General features: G+C 43.1%; 6 protein-coding genes across 6 annotated transcripts; 3 read left to right on the top strand and 3 right to left on the bottom strand.

Moving 5' to 3' along the window:
* Window positions 1-170: 170 nt before the first annotated feature.
* Window positions 171-2,585, top strand: MONOS_2183 (putative ubiquitin carboxyl-terminal hydrolase 4; the record flags this gene model as incomplete). The annotated part of the gene is made up of 4 exons (XM_067872088.1): window positions 171-251; window positions 304-1,234; window positions 1,424-1,930; window positions 2,301-2,585. 4 exons carry the CDS (start codon window positions 171-173, stop codon window positions 2,453-2,455), a joined length of 1,674 nt encoding a protein of 557 aa, XP_067730344.1. The 3' UTR covers window positions 2,456-2,585.
* An 840-nt stretch (window positions 2,586-3,425) lies between these two features.
* MONOS_2182 (putative nucleolar protein NOP5) lies at window positions 3,426-4,716 on the bottom strand. The gene is made up of 3 exons (XM_067872087.1): window positions 4,456-4,716; window positions 4,085-4,334; window positions 3,426-3,980 (listed from the first exon to the last, which is right to left on the bottom strand). Exons 1-3 carry the CDS (start codon window positions 4,688-4,690, stop codon window positions 3,836-3,838), a joined length of 630 nt encoding a protein of 209 aa, XP_067730343.1. The 5' UTR covers window positions 4,691-4,716; the 3' UTR covers window positions 3,426-3,835.
* A 319-nt stretch (window positions 4,717-5,035) lies between these two features.
* On the bottom strand, window positions 5,036-5,320 carry MONOS_17373 (uncharacterized protein; the record flags this gene model as incomplete). The annotated part of the gene is made up of 2 exons (XM_067870287.1): window positions 5,036-5,100; window positions 5,176-5,320. The coding sequence occupies 2 exons, from the start codon at window positions 5,318-5,320 to the stop codon at window positions 5,036-5,038; spliced, it is 210 nt and encodes a 69-aa protein (XP_067730342.1).
* Window positions 5,321-5,734: 414 nt separating this feature from the next.
* On the top strand, window positions 5,735-11,202 carry MONOS_2181 (uncharacterized protein). The gene has a single exon (XM_067872086.1). It carries the CDS (start codon window positions 5,785-5,787, stop codon window positions 11,008-11,010), a length of 5,226 nt encoding a protein of 1,741 aa, XP_067730341.1. The 5' UTR covers window positions 5,735-5,784; the 3' UTR covers window positions 11,011-11,202.
* A 21-nt stretch (window positions 11,203-11,223) lies between these two features.
* Window positions 11,224-12,952, top strand: MONOS_2180 (uncharacterized protein). Its single transcript, XM_067872085.1, has 4 exons — window positions 11,224-11,339; window positions 11,415-11,827; window positions 11,877-12,533; window positions 12,617-12,952. The coding sequence occupies exons 1-4, from the start codon at window positions 11,270-11,272 to the stop codon at window positions 12,626-12,628; spliced, it is 1,152 nt and encodes a 383-aa protein (XP_067730340.1). The 5' UTR covers window positions 11,224-11,269; the 3' UTR covers window positions 12,629-12,952.
* Window positions 12,823-23,169, bottom strand: MONOS_2179 (uncharacterized protein; the record flags this gene model as incomplete). Its single annotated transcript, XM_067872083.1, has 2 exons — window positions 12,823-13,157; window positions 13,257-23,169. 2 exons carry the CDS (start codon window positions 23,167-23,169, stop codon window positions 13,081-13,083), a joined length of 9,990 nt encoding a protein of 3,329 aa, XP_067730339.1. The 3' UTR covers window positions 12,823-13,080.
* Window positions 23,170-23,762: the final 593 nt, after the last annotated feature.

Below are 23,762 nucleotides of genomic sequence, written 5' to 3'. Positions count from 1 at the left end.
ACCATATTTTTTTTGTTTTTGAACATAAAACATATTTCATCGTTTTTTTATTATTTAAAAAATTTCAAGTGTCTTTGTATGTTTTTAATTTTTATTTATTCAGATAAAAATAATTTTAGTAAAAAATAACGGTGATGAATGATCATTGTTTTGATCATTATTGATTTTTCATGGGGTTAGCTGAATCCTCGGCAAAATCATTTTCTTCAGGAACTACCATTAATAAAGGAAATGTTTTAGGATTGGGAAATGTTTGAAATATATGAGTTATCTTTTTTTCCGTTTATGAATAATGTTTATTAGCTTTCGAATGTTTGCTATTCGCCTTCTCCCTTGCAAGCATTGTTTTATTGCGATAATTTTCGAAGAGCAATCATATCATTTTTTCTGAAAGCAGATTCAAGAAACACTTTGAATCACACTCCACCTGGAATATTAGGATCAATATTCTATGATATGTTGACTTATAACGGGACAAAGGATACTGGTCGTCCGATAGAGTTCATTGAAAAATTGAAGCTTGCCATTCAGTTTTTTCAAACTGCAGAAAAAATTGATGTGTTGGAATCAATCAATTATCTATTGAATACCTTAAACATATCTCTGCAAATGTTTGAGTCTGGAACAACAATCAGCCCACCCCGCGCCATTTCGATTTCTACTGCTTCATTTTCACCAGAAGATTTAATTAAAGCTAAAATACCTCAAACAGCCACAACAACTTCTGTTGATAGAAGTTTTAGAGGGATTTTTTCTTCGCGAACAAGATGCCTAAGATGCGAAACGACTGTTCATATGCGTGAATTTTTTTGGCAGTTGAGCGTAAAACCAGAACATAATTCGTCATTGAATCATCTGATTGGAAAAATGGGTGCACCACAGCATAAGAAAGGTAATAAAAAGTTTTTCTGCCCATGTTGCCACAGCTTGCAGGAAGCCATGCATGTGAAGCGAATATCAGACCCACCGGCTACACTTATTGTACATTTAGATCGGTTAGTGTTTAGCAAAGACCTGGGAAAGTATCTGAAAAATGACGGATATGTGTCAATCCCTATATTTTTACGTTTGGGCGATCTGACGCATGTAGAAGATATTTTTGATGTTGAAGGAGGAGAAGAAGGGTTTTTGAAGGCAGTGGAAAGAGAAAGAAGAAGGATGGAAAGAGAGAGATTTCGGCTTTTGGGATCTTCGCTGACTGATCAGGAGAGATATCCTTCTCCTTCACAGCCAGGTTTGATACAGCAGTTGTGAATCTTCTGTTAGAAGTGGAGTGCTAACTAGATAATTATATATTTATTTTATGATTAGAAACTGAATTTGTCATCTTTTTTTTTTTAAATATGTTTTTGACATGATTTCATTTATTTGAATTTTCATTCATTTATTTTCATTTTTAATTATATTCTTCTTTTTAAAATAGTCAAAGAAAGCCGAGCTGTGTCCACAGGTCGTATTTCTCAGTCCTCTTCATCTTCATTCACATCATCTCTTCCATCATCATCATCATCATCATCTTCTTCTTCTTCTTCTTCTTCCTCTTCATCAGTCCCAAAGCCATTCCAGAGAAAGCCCCCGCTGGCCAAGCGGTCTGACAAGAAAGATGCCGACGAAGGGTACCAGCTCCTTCCAATGCCTCCCATCTCTCCTGCCATCACACCAAGAACTGACAGCAAACCCAGTCTGAGTCTGAGGAAAGGCGGAAGATTAGACGAAGAACCACGCCCAAAGACAGAGATGAGGAGCATCTCAGCTGGCAGAACAAACCCGAAGCTTTCGGTTCACACACCCACACCTCCTCCTTTTGCGGTGTTTCCGGAGCAGCCACCAGAGATTAAGAGACAAGGGGAAGATGACAGTGAAAATAGAGACCCCAAGGCACATGTGGAAGATAACTATAGACCTTGGCCAGCACGCGTGCTGAAATCTGGTGTGCTCTTCATGAAATTTCAACATATCAACATTAAAATATTTATTTTATTTTTTTTTATTATTTTATTTTATTTATTTATTATGTTGAATAATTCTAAACATAAACTTCTGCCAAATGATCTTCCAACCAACAAATGCTTCTTTTATCTGCTGTCATCAACAATACCATTGAAACATCAATTAAACACTACATAATCAACATCATATCCCCTCAACAACTCTGTCTCTATTTCTTTCTTTCTTTCTCTCTCTCTCTTTCTCTCTCTCTCTTTCTTTCTCTCTTTCTTTCTCTATTTCTTTCTCTCTCTTTCATTTCTCCTCTCCACATTTTCTATTATTTTATTTTATTAATTTATTAACTTGAGCAGGTCTACTTCGCCCAGCCCGTCGGATTGATCCTCGCTACAAGCTGTCTGCGATGCTTGTGCATGTTGGACAGGATGTGGCACGAGGACACTACGACACGGTCATCCACAGATACGACAGATGGTTCCACTTCCACGACAACACTGTGCATGTATGAGAGAGAGAGAGAATGAGAGAGAGAGAAAGAGAGAAAGAGAGAAAGAGAGAAAGAGAAAGAGAGAAAGAAAGAAAGAAAGAAAGAAAGAAAGAAAGAAAGAAAGAAAGAAAGAAAGAAAGAAAGAAAGAAAGAAAGAGAGAGAGAGAGAGAGAGAGAGAGAGAGAGAGAGAGAGAGAGAGTTAGTTAGTTAGTTAGTTAGTTAGTTAGTTAGTTAGTAAACGAATCAGCGAATGAGTGGATGAGTGTGTGAGAATGTTGAATATGAATAAATGAGTTTCAGTTTTTTTTTGAAATTGATGATGATTCATCACATATGCGTTGAAATCAACGGTTATTTGAACTTGAGAAATGCTTTTGTTCTCATTTTAACAATTTTATTATTCACTGATATTTTCCTTTTTTTAATATCATCCATTCTCTTTTCTTTTGTTCATTTTTTAAACAGGAAATACCTTCCGACGAAGCGTTCCTGTTCTTTGGCTCGCAGTCTCCTATTCCTGCGCGCTTTCTGGCAGGCGAATACGATCCCGAAGACAACATGTCCCCTTACTACACGTTTTATCCAGTGAACTCTAAGAAAATCCGCCCTTCGGAAAGGGCGTATTCGAAAGGCTCGGCTTATCTTCTGTTTTATGAGAGACAAGATCCTTGAAGTCTTGGAGGATGCGTGAAAGCAAAATAAAGCAGAGAGATTGTTGAAGTGCTTCTTTTTATAACTGTTGACACAATGATGATGTTTTATATGAAATGATATTTCTTTCGAATACTTTTTTTTGGAAGGTTTTTCTTTTTTGACTTATCTTTGTGCTTCTCAAAACGCTCGTTTTCTCTTCTAACACTGCACAATCTGTTGAATTATGTTATCAAACGCCTCATGTCGACTCTTCTTTCTTTATTGTGATATTTTCAATGAATTCTTCATGCTCACAATTCATTTCAAAAATGTGTTTTTATTTTATTTTATTTTTTCGTTTGCAATTCGCTTTTCTCCATTCTTATTTTTATTTTCCACAACTTTCGATTCTGTTTTTCGTCTTGTTCTATAACTTATTCTCTCTCCAAAGATTAAAGTTTGCAATTAATAGCAATTGCTTTTATGTTAACATTTTGATAGATTTTTGGCAAAAGTGATATGGTGATGATGCAAGGCTAATAAAATAACTTCAACAAATCACAATGAAGTTCTGTTAATCCTCGCAAATAGAATTTGTGCTGCTTCCAATCGTCGAGAATGGTCATAAAAAAAACCACAAGCTCAGAATACAAAAGGAATTTTTCTTGAAGATGTAAATGCCTCGTTTGAATTCCGTCTCAAAAGGATTCTGCTTGTAAAAAAAAAAAACTATCTTTAAAAAACAACTTGTTTTTCATTTTAAGTGTTCAGCTTTCTTCTTCCTTTTCCTTTTCCTTTTCCTTTTCCTTTTCCTTTTTCTCTTTTTTCTCTTTCATCTCGTCTTTTTCTGCTTTTTCATCTGTAGATGAAGCTGCAACTGCGTCGGTTGATGCGTTGCATGACGGTTGAGGACTATTTCATTATTTTTCATTGTATAGCATTTAATGGGAACAAGAGTGCAAAATAGTTAAAATCAAATTAATACAGTGCAAAAACATTAAAAGTGATCGACATACGCATATTGTGGTGCTTTTTCGATATTCTCCTTCTTTGGGAAAATGGGAGAAGGTGCAATTCCATCAATCTGCTCCTGCCTTCTCTCCACTTTTTCGAGGCAGTGCTGTCCAAATGATGTGTCATCTCCTGTCTCGCCTGATGCAGGTGCTTCTCCAAGTGCACCCACACGCGCTGTAAGTGAAAGCTTGTTTGCAAGAATGCGTGACATCTTTCCTTTGTTCTTGGCTGAGGTCTTTCCAACAATAGATGCTGAACATATTTTTGGACAATGGTGATTCATTCGAATGAAAATAAAAATTAAAATGAAATGTTTCATAATAAAATGAAATAAGATGTGAATATCATGTAAATTCATCAATTTCGTACAAACCTCTATAGATAAGACCATATTTTGGAGTGGCGTGTGCAGTCTTCAGTGCTCTGAAACATGCTTTTTCGGTCCCAAGAATCTGAACAGTAGAAGAAGGATGCTTTGCAAATGAGAGAAGTGTTCCTGAGTTTGCGATCAACTTTGCTCCGACAAGATCTCCTGAAAGAAGAGTGTGATTTGGGGCAATGGCAGTCATTCTGTTGTGAAGATAGTTAAAGTTGCCGGTGAGATGCATAAAGATCAATCACTTGCTCACATAAAGCTTTGATGTTTGCAATATCATTTTCACGCACAGCTTCTCCCATTGAAACATGGGCTGCCTCTTCCATCTTTGTTTCAATTTCTTCTGAAAGAATATCTCCAAATTCTATTGACAAGTCATAAATCTTTTATCTGTGATTAAAGTTATAAAGAAAATATCTCTCGAAACATTAATAAAATTGTTGAATAGTCATACCATTTTTTTCACTTTTTGAGAATAGAAGATGTTGCTTTCTTTTTTCTTGCTAAGTTCAGGTAAATGCCATTCGTACCATTCACTTATTAAAATAAAGATAATAACTTTCATTTTTCGCATATGTCAAGTCACAAAACGAACGCGCATTGTGTGTGTATTGATTTCTTTGTCAATATCGTCCAGCAGACCTGTGAATAAAATAAATACAATTTTTGAATATTTTGAAGTTTTGTAAACATTGTCATTCTATTGATAAAACAAACTGATAGCTTGCACAATCATCACATCAATTTTTTCTAGTGAGAACTTCAACTTGAATCTGGAAAGGGAATGGGATAAACCAATTGACATTTTGCGCAGATCATCTGAACTTACAACTTTTTCCAACTCTCCTCTCAGTAGCTTCATAAGCTCCACAAATTATTATAAAAAACGTATTTGATTTCATGCTTTTTCCTAATAGAGCTTCCAATTCTGAGATCTGCAACTCCAAGAATGCAACCAAGATGATGTTGTTTCACCTCAACTTCCAAAAACTTTTTCAATTGTAAAGGTAGCTTACCTTCTGTAATATGTGTAGCTGCGTTAATGGCATCATTCATATTCTCAAATTTGGTGAATCCAAGAAATTTAAAACTTAATTTTTGAATTTTTGTGATTTTTATTGGAAAGTATTCTTCACGCACAAAGAACTAATATTTGAAGCATTTAATTATTGTATTTGCGTTTTTTTAAAAAGCATTAGAAAAATGCAAAATCTTGCAAGTGCACTATTTTTCGAGTATTTATAATTAAAAATTTAATTAAGGTATTTCTCAACCATCATTTGAAGATATTTCATTTTGAGTATCGTTTTTTGAGTTACAGCTCATATGAATGACACATCTGAACCAACGCATTCCATCAAAGATCAAGCGTCATCAAATCAAAGTCGAATCGAAGTATCTTTGCTTGACGTTAGCGAATTTCAAGTCAATCGTGGAAAATGGATTGCAAGCCAAAGAACAGAAGAAAAACAAGTTCAAGATGAAAATAAAAAATCTTTGAGCGATGAGAGTGAGCCTATGGAGGAAGAAGAAGACGAAGAACTACCTCAGAAACTTGTTCCTGTTCCTGTTCCTTCAAGACTTCAAAGAATGTCATCCACATTTACACTGAAACGACTTGATAAAACTGAAAAATCTTTCATGGAAGATAAAAATCGGGAAGTTATGTTTGGTGCATCTAGCATTAGACCATTAGAATCTGAGCAAATTCCTGGAGAATTTGGAAATGATTCGATGTCAACAGAAGATACAAGTTTTGATGAAGATGAAGACGATAACGCGTACTTTGACATAGAAGGACAATTAGAAGATGATGTTGGCATACCATTTTCTCCTAACCAATCATTCAATATTCCTTATCTTCAAACTCATGCTTTCACAAGCCAACAACTTGATTCAATTCCTCCTTCATCAAACACTCCAAGTTTTAGACCACCTCATGCTCATGCAGCTCCATTTTTCCCTCCATTTGCCTTGCTAGCAGACAGAACGCCATCTCCAGGCCAGACACCACATCATTCTCCATCTCCATCAATTTCTTCGGGCAATCACAATGCAACAACAATAGCAACTGGAAAGGGAATCACCGCACAGGCGGCTTCTGGACTCTCCACCAATGTGAGTGTGCACGCGCGTGTCCCGTCTCATACCCATAGCAGCCATCATCATCAAAGTAAGCGCCGCAGCAGAAACAGCAGCACAGATTTAACTCAACGCCCCTTGTCACCCAAGAAAGAAGACAAGCGTTTAAAGACCAGCGCTTCTCCCACTCCACATTCTCCTTCCAACACCCCATCGATGACCGAAGACACAACAGCATCGGCAAATTCTCCGTCGCCTTCTGCGAGTCCATCACCAACGCCACCCAGCCAAAACCAGACTGGTCAGATGAATCACTCTCTTTCACCGAAGCTGCAATCAGCCACGCCTCAGCACCCAAATGCTGCATCATTTATTCTTCCGCATCATTCCACGTTTGCGATGCTTTCACCACACGATCCAAAGACTCATTCAGGTTCTTCATCACCAATTCAGATTGAATCACATTATGCAACTTCCACTTCCACTTCTTCTTCTTCGACTGCACATGGCAAATTGTACCATTCAAACAGCAGAATTCTTCCAGAAATAGAGCTCACAGAGTTTCATGCGCCCAACGAGAAGCAAACGCAACCCTCAATGCACTCTCATGTGTTCCGTCCTGTTCCGTCATCGTTGTCTACAACAACTACAACAGCAACTTCTTCTTCTTCTTATCCTCCTTCCATCCCTTCCTCTCCCTCAACGTCGTCTTCATTTATGGCACGCCAGTCAAATATGAACATGTCGTCCAATTTGTCTGTTCTGCCCAATGCTTCTTCATCCCGCATCATTTCTCCATATCGAGTTCCTTTCCCTTCAATCACATCAGTCGCCTCTGTCTTCTCCCACCTCTCCAACACTTCAACTGCTTCCACTTCTCATCCACTCTTTCCTTCTTCATCTTCATCTTCATCTTCCAACCCCCAAGGCAATTCCTCCCTCAAATTCAATTCTTCTCAGCCTTCCTCCTCTCGCCGGCACGAAGATAATGTGATCTTCTTCAGCCGCGACGACTCCTCATCACCCACTCCGCTTCTCATAGCAGAACATAGTCCATCTCAAACTTCATCCACGCCATACTCCCAATCACATCCATTTGTCATCTCCTCCCACGTCCCTCCTCCTTTCTCTTCTGCTTCGTCTATCATTCCATCTGCATCTCATACCCCATCAGCCATTCAGTCATCCATCACATCTCAGTCTCCTTCTCTTCATTCTCTCTCTTTTGTCCTCCCGCTGCAGAAGAGGAACTACCACGAAATCGCCTCCCACCATCCGCAGAGGATTCAATCACAACCTTCTTCTTCTTCTTCTTCCTCTGCAAAATACACAGAAACACAAATCGATTTGAATTCTGTTTCTACTGCTGCTGCTAGTGGTGGTGGTGGTGCGAAGGCAGAAAGCTCATTGCAAAAGTTTCCTGCGACTGTGATAGGTGTTGTGAAGGAGATGGAGTCAGAGGAAGAAAAGAAGGATACAATTGATGATTCCATCAATAAAGCAGAACAAAACAGACTTTTGGAAGAAAAAGAGAAAGAACAGAGGCGAATGTATCAGATTATTCGAAAAGAGCAGATTCAGAAGTTGATAGAAGAGCTGAGCATTCAGCAGAAGGAGGCGAAAGAGAAGTTGGACAGAATAGAAGCACAGCTTGAGCAGCGTCTGGTTCCTATTCGTGTGCGATGTCGGATGGAAGCCATCAGAAAAGCACAGACAATCCGCATTGCCTCTCTACGCACTCTAATCGATCGAATAGCAATGAAAAGGAAAGAAGTCGACAACAACTTGAAAGAGTTCGGGAGAGAGGAAATTTTGCTGACTTTTCCTTTTTCTGAGTGGGAAGGTGCGTCAAACGTGGTTGTGTGTGGCGGGTGGGACGGGTGGAAGGAGAGGAAAGCGATGAAGAGTGTGCCTGAGCGAATGGAGTGGGTGTGGAGTGTGCGGGTGGCGGGGCTGGCTGCAGCAGAGGTGTGCATCGGCAGGGCAGCGAGAGACGCAGAGGGAAGAGGCAGAGAGATGCGGTGGTGGGAAGAGCGGTGGAGGAGAGGGTGGGGCGAGTGCAGAGTGCTGGACGAGCAGCAGCAGTTGCTGTGGGAGGAGCAGAAGAAGGCAGAAGAAGTGAAATGGAAGGAGAGCATTGAAGAGTTGTTTGCAGTGTGCAAGCAGGGGGAAATGGCTGGGCAGCTTTTGGCAGCGACGCGGCGTGAGGGCGATGAATTTGTGCAGTCGTTGGACAGAAAGCTGTTTGAGTTCAAGTTTGTGATCAACGGAAGTGAGTGGAAGACGAGCCGGAGATTTGAGACAGCCACTGATTGGAGCGGGAACGTGAACAACAAGTGCTTTTTTGACCTGCACCTGGAGAAAGAGAAGAACAGAGAGAAAGAAGAGGAGGAGAAGCTGATGAAAGAAGGGGAGAAAGAAGAGGAAGTGCAATTGAATGACTTGAAGATGCAGACAGACAAAGAAATAGAAAGCGAAGGAGAAAATGTCAGAAAGGAATTCGAAAACATCAAAAAAAGCATTCAGGAAGAATTGGATGAACTGACAGAGAAAATGGAGAACTTCAAAATGCAACTTCGAGACATGGTGGAAGAAGAAGGCGGAGGAAGAGATGAAAAGGAGAAAGCAAAACAAGGAGCAAATGCATTGCTTGTTGAAGGAAAGACACTTGACTCGTCAACAACTTCCTCCTCCTCCTCTTCTTCTTCTTCTTTTATTTCTCCGACGGCAACATCATCATTCAGCATGGCTATTCCCACAGACAACGATCTCTTTGCTCGCCCAGCGCCTCGTGGAGAGACACGCAAAGGAGAACAGAACAGCACAGACACAGAAGACATCTGGCGATCAAGAAACACAAATGACTGGAGCAGAGCACCATCACCTTCCTCTTCCTCATCCTCATCCTCCTCTTCTTCATCTTCTTCATCTTCTTCCTCATCCTCATCTCTCTTTGACCGCAGCGAAGAAGACATAGACGATCCGTGGGGCGGAAGAGGCGGGTCGGGGACAGGAATAAGCACAGGCTTTACACCTCCTCCACTTTTGGCGCAGCCTTCCTCGTCAGCCTCAGGCGGAGGGGTTTCTTCTTCGCAGCACTCAGCCAAGAGCGAAGAGTCACTTTTGTCATACATGGAACGCCTGGTGAGGCAGCAGAGGGGAGCAGATGAAGGAGCATTGGGCAGGGGTGAGGAGGGAGGAAAAGGGAATGATGCAACGTCTGCATATGGGGATGTGCCTGCGGCAGCAGAAGCAACAGGAACAGCAGTTGGGGCGATTGGTGTGGTGGCAGAGAAGCAGAAAGAGGAGAAGTCAATTTGGCGGCAGGACGAAGAGGAAAGTCCGATGGAGCAGTGGGACGACAGATGGGAGCAGCGCATCGACCAGCCGCCGCTGTCTGTGCGGCTGGAAGAGGAGAAGTCGAAAGGAGCCGCACAGAAGAAGAAGCAGGAGTCGATCTGGGGTAATCGCGGGGTGATCAGCGACGACTCGGTGGCTGGGTCGCAGATGACGCCGCGCTCACCACTGAGATATGTGTCCTTGATGCAGCACTCTCCACGGAACACTTCTTCTCTGGCTGTTCTGCCACCTATCAGCAACCAGCACACGCTCAGCTTCTACTCAGCTGCTCCTCTCCCGCCAGGCACCTCCAATGCGCCTGCCACTGCTGCTGCTAATGCTGCCTTTACGAATGCTGTCCATCTCTTCTCCTCTCCTTCCAATCTGCTTGTGGACAACAGGCCGTCGTCGTGGAGCCGCGTCATGGCGGGGGACCTCACCACGAGCGATTTGTGGCGCTCGCAGCTGAGTGGCAGCCCAATCATTGAGAGAGAAAGAGAGAGAGAAAGAGTGGGAGAAGTAGAAGAAGAAGAAGGAGGAGGAGGAGAAATGGAAAGAGATGAATACAACCAGCTGCCACACGATGTTGCCCCGCAGATGGGGCCGACAGAGCAGGACGACAGTTCAGACAGCGGGCGGTGGAACAGACACAGACACTCACGCAGGACTCGCTCAGCCCACCGTTCGAAGAAGCATTCAAATTCAGAGAAGAGAAAGAGAGCGACCCGGAGAACAGAGTATGAAAGTGCACATGGCTACCCTGCGGAGGACGACGAGTCCGTCTGGTCGCACTCGAGCTTCAGGTCGCAATCACCTTCAGCAGGCGCGGCATTTGGCCGTGCTGCTGCCCCAGCCCCAGCCCCAGCCCCAGCCTCAGACTCGGACTCAGGCTCAGGCTCAGACTCAGAATCGTCTGGGTCGTCGTGGCATTCGGATTCAGACTCCACAAATTCTTCTTCTTCTTCCATGTGCCCTGCACTTGTTCCAATCGGAGCTCCTTCAGTTGTCGCAATCCAGACTGTGTTTCCATTTCCTGCCCCTCTGATTTCTCCAACACGATTTAATCAGTCGGAGGAATTTACAGAGGAGCAAAGACGTAGGCATAGAAAAAGAAGAAGACATAAGGAGTAGAATTTTTGATAATTATTATAATTTGTTGTATTTTTTGTGGATAATGTTGTGAATATATGTATTCAGTCCATTTTTAATGTTTTTATCTTTATTTATTTTTATTATTTTTTTCCCTGACACATGTGATATCCTCTTTTAACTTCAACAATATTTCTATTGAAAAAAAATATGATATTTGATCAAACCACAAAATTGATAATTAATGAACCCATTAATAAGAAACGAGCGCTTCGTTTTTTAGATAGTGTTATATTGCAAGATGGCAAAGCGCCGCGAACAGAAAGAAACCCTATTTACAACCCGTCAACAAATGGGTAATTTTGGAGAAAGTTTATCACATTGATCTATTTTATTCGTCAATTATTTCATCTTGTTTTTTTTAATCTGCACTTTTCAATATATAGTTGAAGCTCCACCAGAACCCGAAGAGCAGGCTCCAATGGAATCGTATCGCGATTCTAGACCATCACCTTTTCAGAGAAGAGATTCACCATACGAACGAAGAGATGCACCTTATGAAAGGAGAGGAGGTTATCGTGGAAGAGGAGGAGGAGAAAGATCTTTTCGCGAACGTGATCGTATGTTACACGAGCAAGAAGGAGAAGAAGGACCTCGATTTAGCAGTGGAGATAGAGGATACGGAGGATTTCGTCGTCATGATAGAGGAGAGCAAAGATTTGACCCGACACTCAAATTCGACAGGAAAGATGACAATGAGATACCTGAAGATGGACCTTTCGTCGTTGCAGTATCGAACTTACCCCCCAAAACTGATGATATTGAAGTTGGAGTTTTTCTTGAGGAAAAAGGATGCGAAGTATGATTTATTGTTGGAATATTTTAAAAAGTTAATTGTTTTCAATTAGATTAAAGACGTTAATCCAGATCCTGAAAAACCAGAAATAATCATTGTAGAATTTGAAAATGCTGAATCAATGAAAACTGCACTGGAGCTAAGTAGAGTTACGTATAAGGGATATTCAATTATTATTGAATCTGATTCGAAAAGAAAAGAGCCACCGAAACGACCTGCTCCAGCTCCGTATCATGATGATGATGAACGAAGAGGAGGAGGATATAGGCACGATAGATATGGAGATCACTCTCGTGGCTACGACGATCGAAGAGGAGGATATGGTGATAGACGTGGAGGATTTTATGACAGAAGAGGAGGAGGTGGTGGATACGGTAGAAGAGGCGGATACGGCTATGGTGATCGTGATAGGGATAGGGATCGGGATGATGATGGATATGAGCGAAGAAGAGGAGGAGGGGGATATGGAAGAAGAGGCGGATACGGAGGAAGAGGATATGATCGTGAAGGAGGATATTCACGCGATGGAGGATATTCTCGTGGATATGATGGATATGATGATAGAAGAGATCGCGATGAGCCAGAGGCACCAAAGGAACCTGGAGCAAAGCAATCGTACACATTAAACATTACACCAAAGAAGCCAAAGGAAGATCCATTTGGAGGAGCAAAACCAAAGGATTTGCCTCCACATGGCTCTAAAGATGAGGTATTCAAATAGACTTTGATATATTAAAGAGATTTATATGTATATTTTAATATGTTTTGTAATTTCTATGCGAATTAAAACAGGAGGAAAACTAGATTAATTCATTTTTCACAATGAAAGGGAATAGATGAAGCGAGGTAGCTATTGAACAGAAATATGGTGGAGATACTTCATTATGTATGGTATGTTAAGGAGTGTGTCTCAATGATTTTGGGTTGATTCAATTCACAATTCAATTTTACACAACACTTTTTTGGCAGAATAACTGTCACTAATGCAATTATTCGGGTTTTTTTCGATTTGAGCGCTTATTCTCATCTTCACTCTCACAAATTTAAAATAAGAAAAGAATTAGCGCTTGAAGAAATGAAATGGACAAATTGCATTACAAAAAGATATAAAAACAAAAAAAAGATGACTCTAAAAAATATGCTGATGCTTTCTTTTTTGATTAGATAAGTTTCATTTATTTTTGTTTGCTAAAAATTTTCACTAAAAAAAGAATGCAACAAATGCGTAATTCAGAATTAGTATAAACAAGAGATGTCTATGAAAGAAGAAGATCGTGAATGGACAACTGCCGTTCAAGAAGAGAGTGCTGCAGAATGCTTGTGATATCTTTGCCTGTTTGGTTATTGAATCACAAAAAATAAACAAGATGAATTAAAAAACATTCGGAATAAATAGGGAATAAATAAAAAAAGAAAAGAAAATCTTGCACACTTATTTGCTTACCAGATGCCTTGGGCAACTTATTGAGTTCCAGGCAAGGCTGCACGATTAAAGACTTTGTAAGGGAAGGACTGTGAGTGAGTGTTTGAGAAGGTTGAGATAAGCTTTCTCTGTTTATCTCATCCCATCCAAAGCTGTATGAGAGCTGAATCTGCCTTTCTGGCTTTGAAGTTCCTTCGTTTGAATTTGATTCGGCAAACGAAGAAGACGTAGATGCTGTTGAAATTGAAGCATTTTGTGGAAGCGGAATTTCACCATCGAAAATTAGATCTTTCTGATTGCTGAGAAATTCCACAAAAGAAATGCAGTCTTTGAAGAAAGGAACGAACGACAGCAAAACAGATCGCACTTCATTGAAAAAGATGATTTCTTTGGTCAGATTTTGATTGTCTCTCAAAGAAGAAGAAGATGATGATGATGTGCTGATCAATGATTCAGAAGGTCGAGATGATTGTGATGGAGAAGGAATGATAGAAGAAGAAGAAGAAGAAGAAGAAGATGTTTGTGAATTGGATGAATGTGTGTATGTTGAAGAAGAAGATATTGGACCAGGAATTGCAGACGAAAAAGAAGGAGAAGCTGAAGGAGGAGGTGAAGGGCAGACAAAGAATGAGTCGACAGGAGAACTTTGTGAAGTGCAAATGGTCTGTTTCCAGGTGCGGAGATAATCAAAGATGATCATCCAGCACTGTCTTCCTGTGTCTTCGTGAAGCCAACCAGGAAGCGAGTAGTCTGATTCAGCAAAGGAATGTGCTGTTTGATCTACAGAAGATGGTTGATGTTCATATTCTGAATAATGCACATCCGACTGGCTGTTGGAGGGCTGCTTGTGAAGTGTTTGCTTTGTTCCGTACAGAAGCAGCGACGCTCTTTCCTCAGCCGTTCTGTGCAAATATTCCTCGCTCAGTTGATGTCCGCCGCTGCATTCAACAGTCAAAGAAACCGCCAAGCTCATAAAGAAGATCTGATCCTGAAGCGAAGCCTTCCGGCAGCGCGGGCGAAGCGACAGCTGGGCGCTCATAGAAGAGAGTGTCAGTGCTTTTGGGGAATACAAAGGAACATTATGCAGAGTGCTTGAAGAAGCACTAAAAGAGGAGCCTTCGAGCGAGGAGCAGAAGTAGAGAACGTAATTGAGCGCCTCAATAACCATTCCTGAATTCAGCATGAGCTGAATCTGGCACACAACCTGCGCAGTCAGAAATGGATGGCTGGTTATGCTGACAAGCTCTTGCTGCTGTTTCTGTTGCAAATAAGGTTGCTGTTCAAAGCTGTTTGGATTGTTCGAGGGAGGAACAACGATGATAGGAGGGAGAAGCATCAGCACATAGCGCAGCCAGCATCTGAGCTCTTTCTCCACCCAATTTCGAGAAGCAAAACAAAGAGGGGTGTTTGTTTCGCAGCAAATGCACTTTCTATTGCAATTTTTGGTTGTATCAGATTCAGAAGTTGTTTGTATTGAACCTTGTGAATATGATGGTGATCGAGAAAGATGGCACGAACAGGAGCAGAATTTGTGCTTTGATGAAATATTCTGTGAACATGAACTTTGATCAGATTGCAATTGCTCAGATTCAAATGAATTTGCTAACTGTTGCTCTGTTTCATTGCTCATATTTTCATTCATGCATATTTTGTAGCATTCCTCCTTTGTCAAGAAACGCCCAAAGACTGCCTCAATCTGTTTCTTTGTGAGTTCTTTCAGTTTGAGCATGCCTTCATTTATTCTCTTCAAGTCATCGTCTTCTGATGGCTCTTCTCTCTTGATGTATGGAATGCACACAGGTGGATTGCGTTCTTGCTGATTGAATCCTTCTTCCCGTGTTGATTCAAATCTTTCATTCAGTACTCGAAGCAGTCTGGCTTTTCTCTTGTTTTCTCTCTGGCTCTCAAAAACAGGATCTTCCAACCCGCTGTGCTGCCTGTAATACGCACAGGCCTCTTCAATTGTCTTCGGAATTGCTGTGAATGTGCTGTGTGTGAGTGATGCGGTCTGCACGTTCTCGTCGCCAGGAGTCCACAGCCATCCCTGCGAATCAGCAGAGACTCTTGTGGATGACCTACCATTTCCATCGTGCATATAATTTGGTGTATTATGCATACCAGATACATTGTGTCTGTGTTTTAAGTGATGATGGCGGCGATGTTTGCTGCGTTTTCTGGTACTCTTTCTCGTCTCTCTCAAATAAGACCGCTCGTTTGCTCTTCTGTTCAGAAGTTTTGCTTTCAGATCAGCCACGGTCGATGGGATGAAAATAGACACATCTGTTTCTCCACCTGCTGCATCGTTTTGCTTTCCTCCGCTTTCGCCACCAAAAATGCCGAGGGAATCGTTTGAAAATGCGCCCATCCTCTCTATTTGACTCCATCCACCTACATTTTGGTATCCTCTGCTGCTGATGATCTTCCGCTTCATCTGCATAACATGCTTTCTCAACGGAGCGAGTTGATGCCTTAATGTTAGGAACTCGTTACCTTTGTTCAGGGCAATTTCTTCAATCAGAACATTCAACCCACAAAGAAGTGCAAAATGGGGCAGGAAAGAAGGGCGAAGTTGATAATACAGGCGGCACAGAAGAGAGGAAAGGAAAAGATGGAACGGCTGAGTTGATGCATTACTGTTGAGAGAGTCAAAAACAGAGGTGGAAGAAGAAGATAATGAGGAGGAGGAGGATGATGATTGTGATGAAGAATAGCTGTTTGAATCATTGGGTGATGAATTAGCCTCGAGTGTGGCAACAAGATGTGAGCAGCTTTTGTCTTCTGGCTGAAATGTCTGTGTTTGTGCCTGTCTAATCAGATGGGCAGAATGTATGAGTGATCGAAGAGAAGTAATGTGCGGAGTCTTTCCATCTGCAGACTGGCCTTTCTGTGGATTGAACAAAGAAAATGAAGAAGAAGAAGAGGAGGAGGAAGATGAATGTTTCCAGATTGGTAGCAAAAGCGGATGTAACCGAGGGAACTTGCTTTTGCCCACGGAATGAAAAGGCCCGCATTCAGATGTGTATCGTTCAATAAGTGGAATTAACTGGTGAAGCTTTTGAGAATATTGCAAGAACTCTTGATCATCTTCAGCATCATTACCTTGTCTGCCATCATTATGATGTATATCTCCGGTTGCTCCTCTTTCCCTTCCATTCTTAATTTCATCGTTGTAATTGTCCAGTGGCAAAGGTTGCTGACTGTTCTTCTTCCTTTGCTGTTGATCCCATTCAGAATCCAAAGAAGATTCTGACTCGTCCAACGAAACATCCTCAAACAGCTCTTCAACAAACGAGTTCAGCACACGCTGTCTGCTTTCAGTCTTCATCCACAGCATCTCAAACAAGATGTGCTCAAGTGATGAAGCTTTATTACGGCGTGTTGAGAAATTCGTTGAAGATCCTGTTATGTTTGAGCTCGATGAACTGGAAATGATCTGTTCCGAATTGGTTTTTTGTTGCATTGCTATTTTCTCTTCGTAAATGTCATTGCAAAGTCTGATGAGTGCGTCTTGATGGAATATTGACGCATGAAAAGGAGGAAGCCCCGAAGGCAAGCCAGAAGAAGTTGTAGAAGAAGAAGAAGAAGAAGAAAGATGCTTCTCAAATAGAAAGCGCAGCACATCCAAGTGAGTGATTCTTTCCAGAGACGAAAGCATTTCAGATGGATGGCGCATGGCAGCAACTGTTATCTGAGTGGGACTCATGGCACGCAGCTGGGCAGCAGACGATGGGCAGACAGAGGAATAAAAACGGAGTGAGAGCAGAGGAGACATAGAAAGAACATTTCCAGATGAAAAAGAGGTGGAATTTCTGTGTTGCAGCTGTTGTTGCAGTAGACGCTGTGCTTGGGGCGACATCGGAAGAGCTGCGCGGTGTGGGATGATGCTGTAGAGTGTGCGGAGAGGTGGAAGAGACGCATAAGGAGAAAGAAGCTGAATAGACGCATTCTCATTCACTTTCTGTGGCAAGTCTTGTTTATTCTGAGGCTGTTTTGCATTCTTTTCGCGCGCCAAACGAAGCGAGCGAAGTGTTTCTTTTTCTTTTTTGTCAAAATGTGCTTTTAATTCACTAAATGAGAGAGCATTTGATCGAAATGCGTTGGAAGGCGGGAGAGCAGGGGAAGCGTCTGTTCTGTTTGCGACAATCACTTTTGAGAGAGTGGAAGTTGGCGATGGGACAATCGAAAAGAGAGGAGAGGGATGGTGGATGAAGGTATCTTGGGTGGATGATTTGAGATTGTTAATGCAGAGAAGAGAGGAAAAACGATCAGTCGATGGGAAAGAAGGTTTGTTAGAAAGGGTAGTGATTGAATTGGAAGAAGAAGAGGAACAGGAAGATGTTGATGACTTCACAGTGGAACTGTCTTCATTTTCTTGTTTCTTCATCACATTCACAAGCTCTCTCTCTCGTTTTTCCAGAAATGCTCCTTTCTTCGCAGCTTGTATGTAATTTGCAATGTATTCATTGAAGCTGTCGATCGTCTTTTGTGCAAATGATGTTCTCGAAAACAGCGTTTTTAGTATATTTTGTCGAGTGTTATGGGGAAGCTGCTCAAACATGACTGTTCTTGATAGCAAGTGTCTGCCTTTTGCCTCGTGTGAAAACTGCACCGAAAGTGTCGAGGCAGCCAAATTTCCTTCTTTTTTGATGATTTCTGTGGAAGGCAGAGGAGAGCTGAATGTGGCAGGGAGTGCGTAATATGTGGAGATGTGGTGGATCATTGCACCTGCAGCCAGCGGAGTGAAGGAAGGATCACTCAGAAGTGTCGCAAACAAGGCAGGTGTGCGCGAATTGGCCAAGATGAACAGGCCGAGCGAGCGGAGGAGGACGGTAAAGGGGTCGGCGGGGGGTGCTGGAGAGGACGGGCTGATGGCAGGGAGAAAAGACATCCGGTGCATAATCCACTCTGGACAGTCAGTGGAATGAAGGTCTCTCTCTGATGATGAGGAGGAGGGGGAAGAGGAGGGAGAGGAAGGATAATAATCAGATTGCAAATATGGCTGATTCCAAAGACCATTCATTGGACTTCGACGAATTTTGTTTCCATCTAAATACATTCCAGTTGAAGAATAAGAAGAAGAAATGAAGCTTGAATCTTCAGATGCTCCTTCATTCTGTCTCAACCCACTTCCCATTGGCATCTGTTCTGTGGCTGTGGCTGTGTCTGTGTCTTCGTCGATGTCCTGCATCATCCTCTGTATTTCTCCGTTTGTTGCACTGCACTCCACACCCGCCAGTGTCCTCAGCGTGTAAAGAATCCTCATCAGATTCAGTGCCAGTGCCACAACAAGGCGAGGCGTGGGAGATGAGTCGTTTGGCGAGGCATCTGTCAGTGAGAGAAGCGAAATAGCTCGAAAGAGCGAGCGGATGGCAACATACAGAAAAGAGGAGATGGACGAGACGTTGATCAGAACATGACGGAGAAGCTCTTGTGAGCGATAGAAAGTGGACTGCCGCTGATCCTGTGAAGTCGAAGAGGAAGAAGAAGAAGATGATGATGATGTCAATTGCTGCTGTCTTTCTCCTGCTGCTCCCTGTGAATCTGCAGAGTTTGTGTTTGATTGACTCTGAAGCAGGCTCTTTGCGTTGTGCCAGCCGAAGACAACAACTGTCCCTCCTTTCTCTTTGCGCTCTTTTTCTTTGCTGGCCTCCTCGTCGATCTTCTTCTGGATGAACTCTTCTTCGGCCTCGCGCTCTTTCGCCTTCTCGATGGAGAACACGAGCATCGATGCAAACGTGCGGAAGAGCATAATCCACGATGGGTGAACAGGAGTATTCAGCATCCAGAACAGCTGAGGAGTGCCCATTACACTCGCCACAAACGCCGCATCGCTAACAGAACAAGAAGAAGAAGAGCCGCTATCCAACAGCTCCGCCGCAGCTGACGAGTCAAACGCCATGTTCCCTCCACTCCGCAGCAGCTCTGGTGCCAAAGATCCCATCCGTGTCAGTCCCAATGCAAGCATCCGCTGAATGTTGATTGGAGGCTGCCCTTTGGAGTGTGTGTTTCGATGCCACTTCTGCGTCTGCCTCAGCATGCTCATCCAGGACGAGAGGAGCGGGGCGTCTGGCAGGAGAAGAGGAAGCTGCGAAAGAGAAGAGACTGACGTGAACAAGGAGAATGTTGTCTGTGAAGTCGTTTTCTGTTCACACTGCGCAGTGTGCTCGGCTGCTTTGAATGTGAGCAGGCCTCTGGCAGTCTTTGCGAGCTCTTCAGAAAGCGACCGGAGGGAAGACGGCAGTGCTGCTGATGAGTGATGAGGGAAGATGAAAGGGTTGAGGCGCGAGGAAGACCAAGAGGATGACGCATGTGAGTCAGAAAGAGGAGGGTACAGAAAGCTTCGGTGGTCGAACGAGTAAAGTGAAGAAGGCAAGGAGAGATGGAAGGAAGATGATGTGACTGCCTGCATTGGAGTGATGTGTGCGGAGGATGAGTGTGCAACAGGTATTGTTTGTCTCATGCTGTGAACGTGGAACGGGTGTGAAGCCAACAAACAACAGTTTGGATTGCTCATTCCATTTCCCCCAGCCAAATCAACCTGCTCGTTTGTCTTCAGCCCTTCTCCTCCGCCTGTGGTGGCTGTGGTGGATGTGGTAGTGTCTGTGTATTGCTTGGCCTTTGAGATCTTCGCTCTGATCTTTTCTCTCTCTGCCTCCCGCTCTTTCTCTGCTTGGCGCTGCACGACGGCTGCTTCAACAAGGCTGGCGAGGGGGTCGATGGCTGACTTTGCGAGAAGAAGAGCAATGCCGACAGAATCTGAGCAGGAGAAGGAGAATAACTGTGGGGGTGTGGAGAATGTGGGCTGGTGGAGACGCTGCTGGACTGATTGATGACGATATGGCTCAAAAGAGGAAGAAGAGGAGGAGGAATAAGAGGAAGAAGAGGAAGAGGATGATGATGAAGAGGAGGAAGAGGAGGAGGAGGAAAGAGAAGGAAGAGGAGGAAGAGGCTGTTTCATCAGATAATTCAATGCTTGCTCTGGTGATGTGTCGTCAGGGCCCAAAGACGGAGACAGAAACACACCACATTCTGGTCCGAATGAAGACGATGCACTGGACAGGAGAGAAAGAGGATTTTGTGAAGAAGCAAAAGAAGAAGAAGGGGAGGTTGAGGTTGAAGATGAAGCAGAAGAGGAAGCAGAAGAAGCAGAAGAAGAAACAGGAGCCATTGAATCCTGTGCCGATGCAAAGCTTGCAGGAGAAGCAGCAGCTGTGATCCACATGGCATAGCGGGAGGGGCTCTCTAAGCATTCCAGTGAAGAATGATGGCTGACATCGACTGGAAGCGAAAAGCCGCCCAGAAACAGAGCAGGCGGCGGAGGAACAGGCGTGGCTGGCTGAAAGAGGTCGTCGTCGAGGAAAGAAGAAGGCACAGAAGAAGAAGGGAGCGTCGAGCACACGCCGTCAAACAGTAGGCGGAAGAGAGAATTTGGAAAGAACGCCTTGCACAGCTTGTGCCGCTGGGAGTGCACTTGAGACGGGTGTGCCAGTGTGGCTGGCAGTTGAGGCTGTGACTGTTGCTGTTGTTGTTGTTGTGATTGAGATGAAATTCCTTGTGATGTCTTGTCTGTTCGAGTGATGCGCTCGTCCTTTGATTCATCTCCCTCCACTTTGTCAAATAATGTTGCCTGGTCATCTTCTTCTCCTTGTTCTCTGTTTCCTTCTCTCTTCCCTTCTCTTCCTTTCTCCTTCTCCTTCCTCTCTCTCTCTCTCTCTCTCTCCTCATACTCCATCAGCACCCTCAGTTCTGCCTCCAGCTGCATCCGGAGGGCGTCCATTGTGTTTGCTTTGCTCTGCTTCAGGTCAAACAGCTTCATTTCCTCGCCAATCGGCGTCGCACTCTCCAGCGCCCTGGACACATCAAAGAGCGTCACTGCCATGCTGAGTGCGGTTGACATCGAGGCGCCTCGAAGGGACGGGTCGATGTTTTGGAAGAGAGAATGGCCAGGACGTGTGGGATGAGCGGGGGAGAGGGAGGAGGAGCCATATAAATACTCGTCAATGCGTTGTTGTGGTGTTTTTGGTTTTCCTGTGTGTTTGCTTTCTCCCCCAAATAGAGAAGAATTAGAAGAAGAAGAAGAATTAGAAGAAGTTGACCGAATGTGCAAAAATGAGTTCTGAGGAAGGATGGAAGGGTCAAAGGCGTCGAACACAAAGCATCGCCCGTTCGATGTGAGGGCCACAAAAAACTTGCCCATTGGGCCAATATGTTGCACCCACTCGTCTGCAGACAGACCAGCCAGCGAGGGAAGAGGGAAAGGATAGCGAGATGGTTTCAGTTTGAAGGGGGATGTACGCACAGATGATTGGGAAGAAGAAGAAGAAAAGGAAGAAGAAGGGGAAGAGGCAGAGGAAGTGAAGGAAGAAGCAGAGAAAGGTGTGTTGAAAGTCCTCAAAGTGCTGTTTGTCCGAGGCGGTGGAGGTTTCAATCGACTTCTGCTGTTCAAAGACTCCCCTGCTGCTTCGTCAGAGGAGGAGGAAGGCTCCTGATGCTCAGGATACAATGAGAGAGAGGGCTTAGACGAATACGAAGGGATCTGGGGCAGTCTGATTCTGTGAGGGGATTTGAGGGCGTGTGGCTGGAGAGAAAGAGGAAGTTGGAGTATTTTGGAGGAAGAGGCAGAAGGGCGGGACGAATGAAGAGAAGAAGATGAAGAATGAGATAAAGAAAAGTCATTGTGTGTTTGTGTGACTTGTGAAGGCGATTGGTGTGAAAGGAAAGGAAGAGAAGCAGCTTCGATCCAGCTGCAGTGGCAAACAAGCTTCGGAACAAAAGATGAAATGAGATGGTTTCGAAGAGAAATGTTTGGAGTGGAAGGGCAAAGGCAAATGTCTAAGACAAAAAGAGACGGAACATGGGGGCTAATAGATGGGATGCTGTTGCTTCGGAGAGAAGGAATCAAAGAAGAAGAGGAGGATGAGGAAGCAGAAGAAGAAGAAGAAGAAGAAGAAGAAGAAGAAGGCAACAACGATGAGGAAGAAATGTGTTGAAGTGCATTTGAAGTTGCAGATGATGTAAGTGAAGATCCGTCTCCGATTGAGCTGACGCCGCGGAGTAAATGAAAAGGATGGTAAAATCCTCCTCCTTCAGATGCAAAGGCAACAAGACTTCGATAAATCGGGTGCACAAAATATGGGTCTCCCAACCGCCCTTTCATTTCCGCACAGCAAAACACTGGGGCATCAGCAGCTGCATTGAAAGGCATTCTTTCTGGTGATATGTTGTTGTGTTTGGACAAAGAAGGCGCTGTTGAAGATTGAAGAGGAGGAGGAGGAGGTAGGAAAACATACACATACGGGCGGATGACAGCGTAGCAGACTGTTTGCTGTTCAGCAGGCAAATACGAAGGCAGGTCGAGAAGCAAGACAAGTGAGTGCTGTCTGGCTTTCCTCTCCATGTCCTCCAGCTGGCGCGCCTGGCTCAGCATCCCGTCGATCTGCGACCTGTGCACAATCTGCTGGAATCGCATTGAGTAGATTCCGGTGGAAAGCGAAGACTGCCCGCTACTCCCAGACAATTTGGATGATTCGCCATTTCTAAGGGTTAATTCATCGTCTTCTTCATTTTCGTCGTAAAATGTCTCGAAGTCTGGAAGTGGTGGAGCTGAAACAGATTTCCTCAAGGGTGTTAAAAGAGCCTGGAGTCCATATGAAAGCACTCGGAAATTGCTGAAATTCTGAGTGGAGAAAGAAGATTGAGGAATTGCACTTTGTTCCACAGATGATAAAGAAGTTATGTTCATTGATGCACAGCATAACGCCACAGTAACATAGCGTTCTCCATGCTTTGGTTCAACGGTCAATGGTTCTGTTGGTGCTGAATGCAAGCCAGATGAAGCGGCTTGATGCTTTCGTAAAATGCTGGAAGAAATTTCACTTTCAGAAGGCGTCCATTCAGCCCAGAAAAATGTTTTATTTGACATTGTAATATCAAGCACGCATCTATGCTTTTGCAGATAGTTCGTCTTGCGATATTTTACGCTGCGACTGAGAGATGTAGATGGTAAATACTGTTCTGGAAGAGGTGGAAGAGAGAAAGCATGCTGCTCATAGCATCTCCATTGAAAAACATTGGTTATGTTCTGGTTTATTCTTTCATATATAAATGGTACTATTGTTCCGTTTCTAAGAACAGCATAAAGCGTTGGCTAAAAAAAGATAATGATGATGATTTTTAATCATAATTTTCCTTTTAAAAAAATCACTCATACAACATGTTTCTCCTTTTCCCAGTTAACCAAATGCGGAAAATTCCCGTATATAACTTTTATGACAGGAGACAGATCGAAATGATAGCAAAGGAAGATTGGAGTGCTTGAATAAAAAAGTTGAAATTCACTTAAATTGATGGAATAAATAAAACCTTTCGTTTTGCCTTCGATGACAATTACTCAAAAGAAAACTAATTGGGCTTTTGTATCCTTTTAACTGTTCAGTGTTGATGCAAAACAAGATTTGTCCATCATTGATTATAAATGTTGTGTATCCCTGCCAAACGATAACAGAATTTATATAA

This window comes from Monocercomonoides exilis (genome assembly GCF_001643675.1).
Source record: "Monocercomonoides exilis strain PA203 chromosome Unknown scaffold14-1859848, whole genome shotgun sequence".
Taxonomy (NCBI): domain Eukaryota; phylum Preaxostyla; order Oxymonadida; family Polymastigidae; genus Monocercomonoides; species Monocercomonoides exilis.
Note: the sequence above shows the minus strand (reverse complement) of the source record. Positions and strands in the feature narration are given on the sequence as shown.